At 40.0% G+C, this 18,236-nt stretch overlaps 2 protein-coding genes, 1 long non-coding RNA gene and 1 pseudogene across 4 annotated transcripts; 1 reads left to right on the top strand and 3 right to left on the bottom strand.

Moving 5' to 3' along the window:
• Positions 1–1,773: 1,773 nt before the first annotated feature.
• Positions 1,774–4,659, bottom strand: LOC149053761 (uncharacterized). The gene has a single exon (XM_089211098.1). It carries the CDS (start codon positions 4,519–4,521, stop codon positions 2,614–2,616), a length of 1,908 nt encoding a protein of 635 aa, XP_089067224.1. The 5' UTR covers positions 4,522–4,659; the 3' UTR covers positions 1,774–2,613.
• Positions 4,523–7,660, top strand: LOC149053760 (retinol dehydrogenase 10-like; annotated as a pseudogene). The gene is made up of 5 exons (XR_016180086.1): positions 4,523–4,543; positions 5,049–5,155; positions 5,289–5,533; positions 5,688–5,817; positions 6,420–7,660. The product of XR_016180086.1 is annotated as a retinol dehydrogenase 10-like (transcript).
• A 2,845-nt stretch (positions 7,661–10,505) lies between these two features.
• LOC149053759 (uncharacterized) lies at positions 10,506–11,938 on the bottom strand. Its single transcript, XR_016188209.1, has 3 exons — positions 11,805–11,938; positions 11,538–11,594; positions 10,506–10,877 (listed from the first exon to the last, which is right to left on the bottom strand). It is a non-coding gene; the product is annotated as an uncharacterized LOC149053759 (long non-coding RNA).
• Positions 11,939–13,784: 1,846 nt separating this feature from the next.
• LOC149053758 (cyclic GMP-AMP synthase-like receptor) lies at positions 13,785–17,122 on the bottom strand. Its single transcript, XM_089211106.1, has one exon. The coding sequence runs from the start codon at positions 16,157–16,159 to the stop codon at positions 14,312–14,314; it is 1,848 nt and encodes a 615-aa protein (XP_089067232.1). The 5' UTR covers positions 16,160–17,122; the 3' UTR covers positions 13,785–14,311.
• Between the last annotated feature and the right edge of the window lie 1,114 nt (positions 17,123–18,236).

The raw sequence follows: 18,236 nt of genomic DNA, 5'->3' as shown, positions 1-18,236 counted from the left end.
AATTATTTCACAAGATTTTGATTTCATAGTGCTTGGAGCTGCGTGAAATGGGAAAAACTGGCATTAAAGAGACTTGTGTTCAACCCTACACAGTAAACACTGGACTAGTGTGGTATCCAAAGGCTCGGTAAGCCAGTCAACCGGTCTCTACAGGCATTCCTTAGTTTTTCAGAGACTGGAAAATTTTCTGGCTCAAATGCCATTGGAAAAATTTAAATGGCCTGAGCCATTTGTTTATCAGTCTGCTCTGGTAATTAATTGTTTGTTTTTTCTGTAGTTTTCCATCACTATACCCAGTCCTCGAGCCAGACTATGTGGCCAAGGAGATTGTGGCAGCCACTTTTAGAGATGAGGAAATTGAACTTCTTTTTGACTGGGTAAGTCATCATGTGCTGCCATCATCCTCAGGCTCTCTAGCTGGGATGTGTCACTCCACAAATCTTAAAAACATCTGGTCCCACAGAGCAGCTAACCACATCCCTGTGTCTATAGATCTCAACTGTTGTATGATAAGCTGTATGTTTATTGATTATTTCTGAAAGGAACAACTTGTATAGTTTGAGGTTGGAAGTCCCAGGGGACATTCCTAACTGCTCTTGGATGGGTGTCAGATTTTTGATATCCAACAGGCCCACCTAGATTCAATATATATTCTTGCCAAAAGGCCCAACTTGGCAGTTTAAATCTCAGTTGTGAAAGATGGTCATTTTTTATTCTTATAATTCAGGGACTGTACTGTTTTCAGTCGTGCTCATGTCAGAATGAGAAACAGTAAAAATTTAGACAAAGTATACTTCCATTAGATTCTTCCTTTTCTGTCTTTTGTTTGTTTTCATATTTTCAATTGTTTCCTTCCTGAAATTTTCTTTCTTTCTTCAACACTTTTATGCATGCATTGTCAGGCATTCGCTGTAAGAGCCATTATATTAATTATTAAGATATTAATTTGATGTTTTTTTTAATGTTGTAACAGGATATTACCATTTACAGCTCTTCTTATTTTGAGTGACTTCCTTCAAGTTGGAGTCTCTGAACACACTCCAAGAGATGAAAAGAAGTCTGATTAACCTCTCACCCCTATGGGTGACTGGCTTCTAATGTGTCAATTAATTTGAAGCTTTGACATCCCCCCCTCCCCCCTCACCTAACTGGGCTATCCACAAACATTTGACTGTCCCTTGTGCAAGGGGGATGGAGAATACAACCCTGCTGGAAGTGTCAAATATTTTCAGCAGAATGAACTTGTTTTATTAAGTTATATGGAAGTGTTTATAGATAAAGAGTTCAGTTGTGCATGTGAATAGCCCAGATAAAAAAGGTCTACAAGGTATGATCATGCCTTTAAAAATTAAATTGACCATCAAATCCAACACGTGGGCATTTAAACACAATTTAAGCCCCAGGAGACAGATATTTCGAAAAAGCAATCTTCAAAAGTTCAACTGTCCAGGGGAGATACTGAAGCTTCAAATTAATTTACACATAATTTCTCTGTGCAATAACACCCCTGAATCAAATATAAAGGTCAAAAGAATGAGGATATGCTCACCAATTTAAGTTGCACTTGATTGTCAAAATAAATTCTCCTTGACAGTAGCCAACATAGGAAATGTAGAAAGAACCAGTGTGGAGAATATGATTGAATATTAATGTTGGGGTGTGAGTGGTTCTCTAGAAATTGAGACTCAACTAACACCTCATGAATTTTTTAGCTCACAAATTTGTAGTAAGTTAGAGCTTAAACTTCAGCAAAAATATATATCCACAGATTCATTTTGTTATACACTTTACTAGTTATATGACTGCAGTGAAAATCAACTGCTTCTTTCCCTTTCTTACACAAATAATGCTCTAATTGAATAATCAATCCATCAGTTGGTCAGTAAGTCACTCACTCAGCCTGAGTCAGTCAGTCCACAATTAGTCATCAATCAATCAATCAATCAAACAGTCAATCAGTCTGTCAGTTAATCAATCAATCAATCAATTGTGCTTGCCTCAGCTTTCCAAATTTATTACTGTACATCTATTTGAGTAATAGGCTTCTCCTCAATCTCAGTTCAGCATTTCTGTGGGGTCTCACTATTAATACCATTAACTTTCCAAACATCTATTTTAGCGTTTTCTTTATGGTAGCTAACTGCATTTTATTTGTCAGTAGAATCATTATTCAATATTGTACACAAAATTGCACATAAAATGTCAATTTTGGGCTATTTACATCCTAACGCTGGGAGGAAAAAATACTTGCGTATGTATAGTCTAGCGACAATAACTTGATGTCAGATGTAGTGAGACAAAGCATTTAAAATTGTTAGCGAGTATTTGGGCGGTAATTAAGGATAACGCTTTTGATATTTTTTTTTACTTATTTTTTGGGCGTTTTCGGCTCCCCCAATCAATCACGATTAAAAAATGATGAAATTGTGCAAATTATAGAGTGTAGTAAGCCGACTAATCGCAGCTTTGGTTTTCTGACAGTACACGGCTTATGAACGTTTCCGTGGAAACGGCCCCGTATGCCAACTTACCGACCAAGTGAGAACCAATCAGAACCTCAGATTTACCTCAGGACTACCTTGCCGAGGAAAGAGATATTTTAATTTCTACAGCTTAGTCCAAATCTAGCTCTGCACAGGAGATAGGCTTTTGCTCTGGAATAGTGATGTGATCAAGTACAAGTTTCAGCGCTTCCTTTGAATGCAAAAACGTTTCCTTGATAAAATAAACAATGGCCTTTATTATAGACTCTTCGGGAATCCCTGATAAGTACTCGTTGAGAACTTTCTCGAAAATAGCCAGTGCCTCTTTGCTGCCTTTTTCCATGGCTATGTCTGCAATTTCTTGAAAAGGACTGTCATCTGGCAGACAGAATTCAGGAGGAAGTATTTTGTGTGTAGTTGACAAAGTCGTATTGTCGTTATCCATGTACTTTTCAACGACGTGGACAAAAATCCAGTCGCTTACAAGTTCACAGGCTCTTAATTGTGGAACTTCCTCTTTAGACAGGTGTGGCTGCTCGGCCTCGAATTTCTTCTTCTTCTCTAAGATGAAGAATTGGTATATTTGAGCCAGTGGTGTTTCCTCATCTCGAAGAGAGGCAAGCAAACGCGGTACAAAGGCTTCCAAAATGTTCCATATCTTCTTTAAATTCCTGTAGGCGGCTGGGCGAAGTTCTGTGACGGTCACGTCAATGATATCGATCCAACTGACGTCAAATTTTTCTGAAGCGGTGCGAGATCCAGGTACGCTGTCGATGTTGGCAAACATCATTTTCCAAACATTAGTTGGATTCTCTTCATCTTTAACGCACGAAAATATGTACTCCAACAGCTCAATTAGTTGTAAAATCTTCACCTGTTGTTTTTTCTCTTCAACGTCCATCAGTGAGTTGGCCATTTTGGAGCCCTTGACTTCGTTCAGCATGTCTTCCACGAGACATTCCCGCAAACTGTTCTCATGTGCCTTGGATAGAAGTAGAGATGAGGGAATGAAGAAACTTGGAAGCTTTTCCTGCTTTATTGCTTGCAAAACGAGCTCCAAAACATCGATGATCATTTGAGATCGGAACTCCTTCTCCCAGGCATGGACATCTTTGGTGAACAACTGGGACAAGAGAACAGTCTTAAATAAGTACGATGGTAACAAGGAGGTCCTCAATCCCAGATTCATAGACACGTCATCTCGTAAGACTTTTAGGACTTTGTAACATGCTTTAAAACCGTCAGGGGAAGTGGCCAGAATTTCTTTCTCGGCCCTAGAAAACGAGATGCGCCACTCGTCAAACCCAGCAGGAACGACATGGAATCCAGTCTTCTGTAGAATTCCTCGAATTTTTGGTTGTACTTCGGGGCGCACATCAGTTATGGGCTGAACGGGAAGACTGGATATGGGCAGGTCGATAGTTGGCGTCAAGTCCACATTCACTTTCAAGTTGTCATATGTTTTACCCCCTTTCCAATGAATATCGAGGGTCGTGGATGGTCCATGCGTTTCGGAGTATGTGACACCAGATGCATTTTCCTCGCCACTGTCACAAAGTATTCCACGATAAAGGAGCCACAAACGTCCCTCCGACTCGTCCTGGGGAGCTCTGTAGATGCGCAATCCTTCAGGAGTTTCCACATCAGAGATTGATTCCATGATAAGTTTTTTGAAGTGACGGGAAAGCAAGTATGGGCTGAAGAAGCCCTCTTCATCTCTGAAGTCTTTCCACTGATCTTCCTGAAGAGATAACTGCACGTATCCGTCATCCTTCGCACAGGAGCTCTGCAAGATTGATGGTTTGTCTGTAAGAGGGGTTATCTTTACCATGAAGTCGAATTCATTCGGCTCGCAAACTTTCGTTCCTTCGTAAACACTTCCGCTTTTGACCAATGTGCTCTGAAATCGGCTGTCGTGCTTTTCCATTTGGGTTACGATGTTGTTTACAAGTATTTCGAGTTTCTCTCGAATCAGTTCGGCTTCGCTTTCGTTTATAAACCTAGCTTTTTCTTCAAATCGCTCCACAATGTACGACATGATGGCGAAAAACTCGCTAACCGTAAGCAAGAACTTTCCGTTTATGTATCACTGAATATCAAATATTGAATATTTCAACTTTCTAATATGGGCTTTTCAAGGCGTTACGTTATTTCCGGTGCCTATTGTCTTACGCAAAATCACGGAAGTCAAACTAATGCAACTTAAACATGCGCTGTCTCTTGGAGCATAAGTGTTCCTTTCTTTCTCGGAATAATTACAAACAATTTAACAAGCGGAAATTGTCCTTCAATAGTGAAACAGGAAAATAACGTGGACACTTTGAGCTTTTTCTCATAATTCAACACACAAAAATTGTTTATCGAACGCCTCCAAGGAGGTAATAATATTGGTTTGAAGATGTACTATTCAAAACTTTAATTTGTTAAGCTTACAAATGAAACCAGTCTAATTAAACTCAGATTTGTAGTAAAAAAACAAAATAAAACAAACAACTTAAAGGAAAAAGTGCTTTAGGTTGTACAAAAATAATATGAGACGAAAAGCAAAAGCTATCCTCATAGTAGTTATTTAACCGTGAAAATGCTGGAATCTTGTCTGGAAAGGAACTGTTGAATCTAAAAGATTAGAGATTGAGAGAACAATGAGAATTAACACGCTGGCACACTTCTGGGTAAGGTTTGAACTTCAATCTTGAAACATTAATGTGTGATTCAGGGGTGATGTTGTAAGGAGAAACTAGATGCTTATCACTCTCAGGGCTCCAAGAAACTATTGTAAATTAATACTTATTTTTATCATTTTAGACTGTGAGGGCATTCCTTCCAGACATGGTGGAGAAAAACAAGGGCCACATTGTCAACATAACCTCCATAGCAGGCAGCTTTGCTACAACCAACTTGACTGACTACTGTGCGTCAAAATTTGGTGCCACAGGTTTCAGTCAATCATTAACCTTGGAGCTGCGTGAAATGGGAAAAACTGGCATTAAAGTGACTTGTGTTCAACCCTACACAATGAACACTGGACTAGTGTGATATCCAAAGGCTCGGTAAGCCAGTCAACCGGTCTCTACAGGCATTCCTTAGTTTTTCAGAGACTGGAAAATTTCCTGGCTCAAATGCTTTTGGAAAAATTTATATGGCCTGAGCCATTTGTTTCTCAGTCTGCTCTCACTGGTAATTATTTGTTTGTTTTTTCTGTAGATTTCCATCACTATACCCAGTCCTGGATCGAGCCAGACTATGTGGCCAAGGAGGTTGTGGCAGCCACTCTTAGAGATGAGGAAATTCTCATAATTCCCCGTGCTCTAGCTGTGAACTTCTTTTTGACTGGGTAAGTCATCATATGCTGCCATCGTCCTTAGGCTCTCTAGCTGGGATGTGTCACTCCACAAATCTTAACAACATCTGGTCCCACAGAGCAGCTACCCCCAGCTGTGTCTGCATCCCTGTGTCTATAGATCTCAACTGTTGTATGATAAGCTGTATGTTTATTGATTATTTCTGAAAGGCACAACTTGTATAGTTTGAGGTTGGAAGTCCCAGGGGACATTCCTAACTGCTCTTGGATGGATGCCAGATTTTTGATATCCAACAAGCCCACCTAGACTCAATATATGTTCTTGCCAAAAGGCCCCAACTTCGCAGTTTGAATCTCAATTGTTAAAGATGGTCATTTTTTATTCTTATAATTCAGGGACTGTACTGTTTTCAGTCGTGCTCATGTCAGAATGAGAAACAGTAAAAATTTAGACAAAGTATACTTCTATTAGATTCATCCTTTTCTGTCTTTTGTTTGTTTTCATATTTTTAATTGTTTCCTTCCCGAAATTTTCTTATTCTTTCTTCAACACTTTTATGTATGTATTATGAAGCATTCGCTGTAAGAGCCATCTCATGATATTGATTTGATGCTTTTTTTTAATGTTGTTACAGGATATTACCATTTAAAGCTCTTCTTGTTTTGAGTGACTTCCTTCAAGTTGGAGTCTCTGAACATACTCCAAGAGATGAAAAGAAGTCTGATTAACCTTTCACCCCTATGGATGTCTGGCTTCTAATGTGTCAATTAATTTGAAGCTTTGACATCCCCCCCTCCCCCCACCTCACTGGGCTATCCACAAACATTTGACTGTCCCTCGTGAAAGGGGGATGGAGAATTCAACCCTGCTGGAAGTGTCAAATATTTTCATCAGAATGAACTTGTTTCATTAAGTTATATGGAAGTGTTTATAGATAAAGAGTTCAGTTGCGCATGTGAATAGCCCAGATAAAAAAGGTCTACAAGGTATGATCATGCCTTTAAAAATTAAATTGACCATCAAATCCAACACGTGGGCATTTAAACACAATTTAAGCCCCAGGAGACAGATATTTGGAAAAAGCAATCTTCAAAAGTTCAAATGTCCAGGGGTTGGGGAGATACTGAAGCTTCAAATTAATTTACACATAATTTGTCCGTGCAATAACACCCCTGAATCAAATATAAAGGTCAAAAGAATGAGGATATGATCTCCAATTTAAGTAGCACTTGATTGTCAAAATAAATTCTCCTTGCCAGTAGCCAATATAGGAAATGTAGAAAGAACCAGTGTGGAGAATATGATTGAATATTAATGTTGGGGTGTGAGTGGTTCTCTAGAAATTGAGACTCAACTGACACCTCATGAACTTTTTAGCTCACAAATTTGTAGTAAGTTAGAGCTTAAACCTCAGCAAAAATATTTATCCACAAATTAATTTTGTTATACACTTTACTAGTTATATGACTGCAGTGAAAATCAACTGATTTTTTCACTTTCTTACACAAATAATGCTCTAATTGAATAATCAATCAATCAGTTGGTCAGTAAGTCACTCACTCAGCCTGAGTCAGTCAGTCCACAATTAGTCATCAATCAATCAACCAATCAATCAATCAAACAGTCAATCAGTCTGTCAGTTAATCAATCAATCAATTGTGCTTGCCTCAGCTTTCCAAATTTATTACTGTACATCTATTTGAGTAATAGGCTTCTCCTCAAACTCAGTTCAGCATTTCTGTGGGGTCTCACTGTTAATACCATCAACTTTCCAAACATCTATCTTAGCGTTTTCTTTATGGTAGCTAACTGCATTTTATTTGTCAGTAGAATCATTATTCAATATTGTACACAAAATTGCACATAAAATGTCAATTTTGGGCTATTTACATCCTAACGCTGGTAGGAAAAAATACTTGCGTATGTATAGTCTAGCGAAAATAACTTGATGTCAGATGTAGTGAGACAAAGCATTTAAAATTGTTCGCGAGTATTTGGGCGGTAATTATGGATAAAGCTTTTGATATGTTTTTTTACATTTTTGTGGGCGTTTTCGGCTCCCCCACTCAATCACGATTAAAAAATTATAAAATTGTGCAAATTATAGAGTGTAGTAGGCCGACTAACCGCAGGTTTAGTTTTCTGACAGTACACGGCTTATGAAAGTTTCCGTGGAAACGGCCCTGTATGCCAACTTATCGACCAAGTGAGAACCAATCAGAACACTCAGATTTACCTCAGGACTACCTTTTCCCTTGCCGAGCAAGGAGATATTTTAATTTCTACAGCTTAGTCCAAATCTAGCTCTGCACAGGAGATAGGCTTTTGCTCTGGAATAGTGATGTGATCAAGTTTACGTTTCAGCGCTTCCTTTGAATGTAAAAACGTTTCCTTTATAAAATAAACAGTGGCCATCATTATAAAGATTTCGGGAATCCCTGATAAGTACTTGTTGAGAACTTTCTCGAAAATAGCCAGTCCCTCTTTGCTGCCCTTGTCCAAGGCTATGTCTGCAATTGCTTGAAAAGGACTGCCATCTGGGAGACAGAATTCAGGAGGAAGTATTTTGTGTGTACTTAACAAAGTCGTATCGTCGTTATCCATGTATTTTTTAACGACGTGGACAAAAATCCAGTCGCTTACAAGTTCACAAACTCCTACCGGTCGAACTTCCTCTTTAGACAGGTGTGGCTGCTCGGCCTCGAATTTCTTCTTCTTCTCTGAGATGGAGAATTGGCATTTTTGAGCCAGTTGTTTTTCCTCACCTTGAAGAGAGGCAAGCAAAAGCGGTACAAAGGCTTCCAAAATGTTCCATATCTTCTTTAAATTCCTGTAGGCGGCTGGGCGAAGTTCTGTGACGGTCACGTCAATGATATCGATCCAACTGACGTCAAATTTTTCTGAAGCGGTGCGAGATCCAGGTACGCTGTCGATGTTGGCAAACATCATTTTCCAAACATTAGTTGGATTCTTTCTAACTTTAAGGCACGAAAATATGTACTCCAACAGCTCAATTAGTTGTAAAATCTTCACCTGTTGTTTTTTCTCTTCAACGTCCATCAGTGAGTTGGCCATTTTGGAGCCCTTGACTTCGTTCAGCATGTCTTCCACGAGACATTCCCGCAAACTGTTCTCATGTGCCTTGGATAGAAGTAGAGATGAGGGAATGAAGAAACTTGGAAGCTTTTCCTGCTTTATTGCTTGCAAAACGAGCTCCAAAACACCGATGATCATTTGAGATAGGAACTCCTTCTCCCAAGCATGGACATCTTTGGTGAACAACTGGGACAAGAAAACAGTCTTAAATAAGTACGATGGTAACAAGGAGGTCCTCAATCCCAGATTCATAGACACGTCATCTCGTAAGACTTTTAGGACTTTGTAACATGCTTTAAAACCGTCAGGGGAAGTGGCCAGAATTTCTTTCTCGGCCCTAGAAAACGAGACGCGCCACTCGTCAAACCCAGCAGGAGGCATACATCAGTTATGGGCTGAACGGGAAGACTGGATATGGGCAGGTCGATAGTTGGCGTCAAGTCCACATTCACTTTCAAGTTGTCATAAGGTTTGACCCCTTTCCAATAAATATCGAGGGTCGTCGATGGTCCATGCGTTTCGGAGTATGTGACACCAGCTGCATTTTCCTCGCCATTGTCACAAAGTATTCCACGATAAAGGAGCCACCAACGTCCCTCCGACTCGTCCTGGGGAGCTCTGTAGATGCGCAATCCTTCAGGAGTTTCCACATCAGAGATTGATTCCATGATAAGTTTTTTGAAGTGACGGGAAAGCAAGTATGGGCTGAAGAAGCCCTTTTCATCTCTGAAGTCTTTCCACTGATCTTCCTCAAGAGATAACTGCACGTAGCCGTCATCCCTCGCACAGGAGCTCTGCAAGATTAATGGTTTGTCTATAAGAGGGGTTATCTTTACCATGAAGTCGAATTCATTCGGCCAGAATTTCTTTCTCGGCCTTAGAAAACGAGATGCGCCACTCGTCAAACCCAGCAGGAACGACATGGAATCCAGTCTTCTGTAGAATTCCTTGAATTTTTGGCTGTACTTCGGGGCGTACATCAGTTATGGGCTGAACGGGAAGACTGGATATGGGCAGGTCAATAGCTGGCGTCAAGTCCACATTCACTTTCAAGTTGTCATAAGTTGTGCCCCCTTTCCAATGAATATCGAGGGTCGTCAATGGTCCATGCGTTTCGGAGTATGTGACACCAGATGCATTTTCCTGGCCACTGTCACAAAGTATTCCACGAAACAGGAGCCACAAACGTCCCTCCGACTCGTCCTGGGGAGCTCTGTAAATGCTCAATCCTTCAGGAGTTTCCACACCACAGAAACTAATGCAACTCAAACATGCGCTGTCTCTTGGAACACAAGTGTTCCTTTCTTTCTCGGAATAATTACAAACAATTTAACAAGCGGAAATTGTCCTTCAATAGTGAAAGAGGAAAATAATGTGGACACATTGAGCTTGTTCTTACAATTCCACTGACCAAAATTGTTTATCAAACACCTCCAAGAGATAATATATTTGAGTGGAGGATTTACTATTCAAAACTTTAATTTATTAAACTTTCAAATGAAACCAGTCTAATTAAACTCAGATTTGTAATAAGAAACGAAATAAAACAAACAACTTAAAGAAAAAAGTGATTTAGGTTTCACAAAGATAATATGAGATGAAGAGCGAAAGCTATCCTCATAATAGTCATTTAACCCTGAAAATGTCAGTTGAGAATGCACTCTGACGTTCATAATCCGACGATTCATATTTCTCTCAGAAGCTGTGCGAGCTGGGAGAGTTAATCTTTGTTGATCTCAGTTTCATCTTTAAAAACTTTTATAGATCACTACGACCCACAAAATTAAAGGTTGATCGTGCATCTATATAGAGTGTAAACTTAAAATGTGTCTGTACAGTTTTGATAGAGTTTTTACCGTCATGTACAAGGTCACTCTTCTTGGTTTCGTGACAGCGTGACACTGACGGAATTATCATCTCTTGTAAAACAAGTTTGCCTGGTTGAGTGAATTGCGTCATGGGTTGTCCCCCGATTCTACATGTTCCAACACCAACCCTGAAAGGCAAGAATAATTATGTTAGTGTTTTTTCCCATCTCAAATAAATTATCATGTTGCTCTTGTAGTCATCTTCTAGAAATGCCAGGATATTTATGACAAGTCTAAAGCGGAGGATTAACCGCGTTTCCTTAGCATGGCAGGAAGTTATGCATTACTAAGAATATCCGGTACGCCTCGCTTTTTCTCACATCAGTTCTTTACGCTCCTCAAGATTGTTCCAAGTGTATAAACTACAAGTTGGATAACAGTCTCCTTTTAATCATCATCCGTATCAGTTCATTATCATTATTATTACTATCATCATTATCATAAGCATTATTATCATCATCAGAATGAACAATTTTGTAGCAGTATTTTTATTTCTGTTACCATTCTGGTCCATAAGTCTCGTCCCTGAGTAGAAGTTAAGATTCTTGAAAATGAGGCCGTCTCCAGTAGCATAACTATGATTTATTTTGGCAAATTTTCAAGGTGAATCAAAAATGTGTCTACACCTCCAGCATATGACAAAACTTAACTAAAACTCCCTGGCATGCCCAACTCGCACGGGAGTAGCGCAACGCACGACAGAACACATATTATCACTAATATTATCAATATCATCATTAACATCATTATCAAGCCATGACTTACTACATTGCGGTAGATCGACTCACCTTTCCCTGTATTGATTCTGGGGAGGCAAAAATGATCTTTTTGCTGGATCCACCTCCCTAAATCAAGCAGAAAACAAAAACAAAAACAAAAATCTAGTCACCACAAACAAACAAACTTATGCTCAGCTTAGTACATAATGCAGTGTGTCATGACAACATGGTAACTCAAGTAACCCTCCAAAAGAGGCCTTTAAACGTTCTCAGTTTCTAAAAAAATTATAATTGATCTACAACTGCAGACAAAGACAGTTCAAACAACTTATGTACATAAGCTAGTATATCCAAGTCTTCCGGCTCTTTCACTCCCTTTCAATGTTGTTCGATATGTTTTTATCCTTGGGCATGAAGAAAGTGGGAAGCTTTTCCTGCTTTATTACTTGCAAAATGAGCTCCAAAACGTCGATGATCGTTTGAGATTGGAACCCCTCCCAGTCATGGACATCTTTGATGAACAACTAGGTCAAGAGAACAGTCTTAAATTTTTACGATGAGACTAAGGAGACCCTCAATCCCAAATTTACAGACGGCGTCATCTCATTTGTAACCTGCTTTAAAACCGTCATGGGAAGTGGCCAGAATTTCTCTCCCAGCCATAGAAAACGAGATGCGCCACTCGTCAAACCCAGCTAGTCTTCTGGGGAATCCCTTGAATTTTTTTGCTTCGGTTCGTAGAACAGGAAGCTTGGATATGGGCAAGTCCATAGCTGGTGTCAAGTCCACATTCACTTGTTACAACGTTTGCCCCCTTTCCAGTACATGTCGAGGGTCGTCGATGGTCCATGCGTTTCGGAGTATGTGACACCAGATGCATTTTCCGAAGTATTCCACGAAACAGGAGCCACAAACGTCCCTCCAACTCGTCCTGGGTAGCTCTGTAGATGCTCAATCCTTCAGGAGTTTTCACATCACATGTTGATTTCATGATAAGGTTTGTGAAGTGACGGGAAAACAGGTTTGGACTGAAGGAGCCTTTTCATCTCTGAAGTCTTTCCACTGACCTTCCTCAAGAAATAACTGATCAGCAAGATTAATGGTTTGTCTGTAAAAGGGGTTATCTTTACCACGAACTCGAATTCATTCGGCTTGCAAACTTTCGTTTCTTCGTAAACCGTTTACGAAGAAACGAAAGTCATGGTCAACGCATGGTCAAAAGCGGAAGTGACTTCCGCTTTTGACCATGCGTTCAAAAATCTTGGATCGCGTTTTCCTATATCTGCCATGATGCCGGTGACAAGCGTTTCGAGTCTCTCTCTCGTATTAATTCGGCTTCGCTTTCGTCTTGAAACCTGGCTTTATCTTCGAAATTTTCTAAAATTTCTGACCTGATAAGGGTTCTCCCCGTTTCAGGTAAGGACACGAATACAACAGAACGTGACGGAAGCTCTGAGCGATTGGGGTCACGCAGTTTCCCAGCTATATGCGTAATATCTTTTATAGTCAAAGCTGACTTTTACGTGAAGCATTTTAATTGCTACTTACATTTGATCAATCAGAGGAAAGACATATAAATAACGTCATTATTTGCGACGTTTATTTCCTGCTTTTTTATTACCTAAATGGAAAGACTCTATGTCACCGGGTTGTTTCTTTTCAGTAAAAGATAGCAGGTGAAGTCAAAATGTGTTACGAACATCAGTTATACACTTGCTGAGTGTGCCACTTTTTTGTTCTTAGGTTAGGTGCCATGCATCTGTAATCTATTTCTAAACAGATCATTATGAGAACGTGGTAATTTTGTCGTACAAAATTTTGTCCCAGAGCAGTTAATGCATGAGGAATTTATGTTTCCGTAAAAATTCGGCCATCACTTCTGGGTGTCGTACCGAGCCTCAACATTTTGCTAATACGACTCAGCCATCGGATTTGTGCTTATCAAAAGGGAACAATTTTGCGGACTTCCCTTTACAGAACCCTTAAATTGTATCGTATGTAGGCTATTAATTTCTAACAAAGGTTCGGGACAGCATTGGTACCGGCGGGCAAGTGAAACATTTAATTGATTATCTAGTTATAATATTCATTGCTACACGCCACATCTCCTATTCCTTTTGACTGTCGCTCACCCCCTAGGTCCGAATTTATCTCTCCCCCCAGCCTTCCGCTTTCGTACAAAGCAAAGATGGCTGTTATTATTTTCAGCTAGAAAATACTGAGCACTCGCTCGCCAAAGTTACGGTTGTTCTGCAGCCTACACCCGTGAGGGTCATATTTGAAAACATATGCTCAAAAACAAGTCAAGTCAAGTGAAGTCAATTCAGTTCTTAATTCATGCGAATATTTACAACTGAGATAATTAATTACCGACACACACTGGTAGGAAGATTCCGTAAATACAGTAAAAGGGGAAAAATAAACAATAAAGCATTTTTATCACAGGAAAATCACACAGCTTTTGGACAAGTTGTTGAAAATAAATATTCTATATCCATAAAGTTCGCTTAAGTTCAAACGTTTGTTTTTTACCGTTGAAACATATTTTTACTTTGCAAATATAGTATTGCTTCAAATTCTCTATAGTAGGCAATATGTTTTGACCACAATCGGCAGTAATGTCGCAAACTGATTGGCCAATTTGCTCTAGTCGATAAGAGTACAGAGAACGCTGCTTGCGTCGACGTGCCTTGCTATGCCTTTATCAGCTCTCAAACATGGATGGTGAATCGTCTTATTTATCGTAGTTATTGTAATATCTTGATATTTATACCCAACGATATACAGTAAAATTAGATTTTCAGTAACCAAGTCAAAGCAAAATATATTAAAGTTCAATGTGCCTAATCTAGATCCAACTCTGGAATTGAGACATGCTCAAGTTTAAGTTTCAATACTTCTTTGGCATGAACAATTATGTGCCTGACATAGTCGACAATGCCGTCCATGAGGTACTCCTCAGGGACCATGAAAAGGTACTGCTCTAACTGCTGTTTCAGCCGAGCAAGGCCTCTGCTACTGCCCTCTCTCGTTGCCACTTCAGCAACACCCTGGAAGAAACCTGATGATTTAAATTCAGGACGGATTGCTTTATGAAGGTTTGGCAAAGTTGAGTTTTCGCCCTCGACGTAACAGTCAACAAAACTATCATCTATAAACTCCAAGGCAAATTGATGGAGGGACACTTTTTCAACTTCATTTTCTGTTAGACGCATATGTTGACGCTCGAAGTTCTCTTTCTTCATAAAAAGCAAGATCTTAAACTTCTGAGCCAATAAGTTCAGTTCCCCTTTAAGTGAGACTAATAATTTCCTGAAGAAATCTTCTGTGAAATTCCATATCTGAATCAACTTGAAATAAGCTTTCTCACTAAGCTCTGTGCAGTTAAGGTCGGTAAGCTCATTCGTGAACCAACCATGCTTTCTAGCGTTTGGGACGTTGTTGATGTTGACAAACACTTTATTCCAGACAACAGAAAGATTCTTTCCACGAAGAAAAGACGAGATCATGTAGTCGAGGACATCAACCATTTCCAAGACCCTTATCTGCAGTTTTCTTTCTCTAGCTTCTTCCCTAGAAAAGGCCATTTCTATTCCTCTCATCACACGCAGCATTTCCTCCAAGACACACTGGCGCAGCTTGTTCTCGTGATCGGATGGAGAAAGCAGGTTGTACCTCCTCAGAAAACAACTCTGAATCTTTTCCGCTTTCACACCTTGTATAACGTGATCCAAATGTTCGATTATCGTTTGGGAGCGACGATCCTTCTGCCAGGGATGACCATTCGTGAACAGCTGAGAAAGAAGAACTGTCTTGAACACGTACGACGGAACCAGAGATGCATCCCATCCAAGATTCTCACACACAACATCTCTCACGATTTTCAGTATTCGGTAGCACGTTTGGAAGCCGTCAGAAGAAGATGCCAGAACTTCTTTCTCGACCACAGAAAACGAAATGCGCCAACTGTCAAGTCCCGCGGGAACGACGTGAAATCCGCACCTCTGAAGAATGCTATTCGCCTCGGCCGAAGGAATTTCTGCCAAAGGAACAGGGAGTTTGGATATGGGGTAATCTATGGACAGTGTTAGATCAACACTCATCGTTAAATCCTTATAACTACTTCCTCCTTGCCACCGTATATAAAGTGTTGTAGCTGGACCATGATTTTCCGAGTACATAGCACCAGATTGGCTTTCTTCACCACTTTCTCCGAGCAGATCTGCATACACAGGCCACCACGTTTCTTTAAATAATGATGGTCTCGTTCGTAGTACGGCCAAACCTTCAGGTACTTTGATATCGTCAAGCGATTTATTCACAAGCTTCTTGAAGAAGCGGGACAGCAGATTTGGACTGAAAAAGCCATCGGCATCTTTGAAGTCTTCCCATTCACGGCTTTCGAGGGAGAGCTTCGCATATTCATCGCCTTTGTCACAGGGACAAAGTAATGGCGTATTCGTAAGAGAATCCATTTGAATCATGAAGTCAAACTCATTTGGCTCACGAACTTTGGTTCCTTCGTAAACGCTTCCGCTTTTGACCAATGTACTCTGAAATCGGCTGTCGTGCTTTTCCACCTGGGTTACGATGTTTCTTACGAGGATTTCGAGTTTCTCTCGAATCAATTCGGCTTCGCTTTCGTTTATAAACCTAGCTTTTTCTTCAAATCTCTCCACAATGTACGACATGACGGCGGAAAAACTCTTTCGCTAAACAAGCAAGAACTTTCCATATGCGTCTCACAGAATATCAAATATTGAATATTTGAACTTCCTAATATGGGCTTTTCAAGTTGTTGCGTTGTTTCCGGTGCCTATTATCTTGTGCAGAATCACGGAAGTCACACTGATATAACTCAAACAAGCGCTGTTTCTTGGAACATAAGGCAGACACGGTATATAAGGAGAGACTATTCTCAGAAATGGGACATTTTAGGTACCCCTTTCTTTCTCGGAATAATTACAAACAACTGGACGATCGGAAATTGTCCTGGGCAATGGTAAAACAGGAAAATAATGTGGACACATTAAGCTTGTTCTTACAATTCAACTAACCAAAGTTTTTTATCTAACGCCTCCAAGGGGTTAATTTATTTGTTTGAGGATTTACCATTCAAAACTTTAAATCATTAAGCTTACAAATGAAACCAGTCTAATTAAATACAGATTTAAGGCGAAAAACAAAATAAAACAAACAATTTAAAGCAAAAAGTAGTTAAGGGAATAGAAGGGTAACACGAGATGAAGAGCGAAAGCCATCCTCATAGTAGTTATTTAACCCTGAAAATGTCAGTTGATAATGCACTCTGACTGCTCCTAATCCGGCCGACGGTTCATATTTCTCTCAGCAGTTGTGCGAGCTGGGAGAGTTAATCTTTGTTGATCTCAGTTTTATTTTTATTATTTTTCATAGATCACTATAACCCCAAAAATTATAAGCTTGATTGTACATCTACGTGGAGTGTAAACTTAAAATGTGTCTGTGCAGTCACTCTTCTTGGTTTCGTGACAGCGTGACACTAACGAATTATCATCTCTTATAAACAAGTTTGTCTAGCTGTGTAAACTGCGTCATGGGTTGTCCCCCGATTCCACATGTTCCAAAGAATGATTATGTCAGTGTTTTTGCCCATCTCAAATAAATTATCATGTTGTTCTTGTAGTCAGCCTCTAGAACTGAATGCCAGGATATTTATGACGAGTCACAGCAATGTCCTCCCACTCAGAGGATAAACCGTTTTCTTAGAATGGCGGGGCAGTTATGCATCACCAAGAATATCCGGTACACCAGGCTTCTTCTCACATCAGGTCGACGTCTTTACGCTCTTGAAGATTGTTCCAAGTGTACAAACTACATTTTGGATAACAGTCTCCTTTTTTAAGTGTAACTGACGGCAAATTTCCCCCTTTTTTTGTCCCAATACATTTCTCTTACGTTAAAGAATCCTAAAGGAGCAAATGAACCATATCTATCGTGCAAAACCAAATTTTCTATAAACCTTTTTGACGTTTAATCGACGGCCATTTGGAAAGGTTCCGATCCAGGAAACGTCACACGTATGTAAGGCAGCAAAAAAGGTCGCGTTAAGAAAGTAACAACTTCGTCCTTGCCGTCCTGCTGCTACCTACTCTGAGCAACCCAAGGGCATTTGACTGTCCTCCACGCAAGGGTGGGTGAAAATTTAAACCTGCCAGGTAGTGTCGCAGAGTATGTGACACCAGATGCATTTTCCTCGCCACTGTCACGTAGTATTCCACGAAACAGGAGCCACAAACGTCCCTCCGACTCGTCTGGGGGAGCTCTGTAAATGTTCGATCCTTCAGGAATTTTTTTTTAAGTGAAAAGAAAGCAAGTATGGCTTGAAGGAGCCTTTTTTCATCTCTGAAATCTTTCCACTGATCTTCTCCAGGAAATAGTTACACGTAGCAGGAGGAGCTCTGTAAGATTAATGGTTTGTCTGTAAGAGGGGTTATCTTTACCATGAAGTCGTATTCATTCGGCTTGCAAACTTTCGTTTCTTCGTAAACGCTTCAGCTTTTGACCATTGCGTTCAAAAATCTTGGATCACGCTTTCTTATGTCTGCCAAGATGTTGGTGACAAGCGTTTCGAGTCTCTAGTATCAATTCGGGTTTCGTCTTGAAACCTGGCTTCAGCTTCGAAATTTTCTAAAATTTTTAAACATAAAAAGAGTTCTCACCGTTTTCGTAAGGACAAGTTTACAATAGAACGTGACGGAAGCTCTGAGCGACCTGGGTCCCAGTTAA

Source organism: Pocillopora damicornis, chromosome 1 (assembly GCF_964200805.1).
Source record: "Pocillopora damicornis chromosome 1, jaPocDami1.2, whole genome shotgun sequence".
In the NCBI taxonomy this organism is placed as follows: domain Eukaryota; kingdom Metazoa; phylum Cnidaria; class Anthozoa; order Scleractinia; family Pocilloporidae; genus Pocillopora; species Pocillopora damicornis.
This window is presented reverse-complemented; position numbering and strand designations above follow the sequence as displayed.

What these genes read in the sequence shown, in the direction of transcription:
- LOC149053758 (XM_089211106.1), bottom strand. Translation starts at nt 16,159, where the DNA reads ATGTCGTACATTGTGGAGAGATTTGAAGAAAAAGCTAGGTTTATAAAC.
- LOC149053761 (XM_089211098.1), bottom strand. Translation starts at nt 4,521, where the DNA reads ATGTCGTACATTGTGGAGCGATTTGAAGAAAAAGCTAGGTTTATAAAC.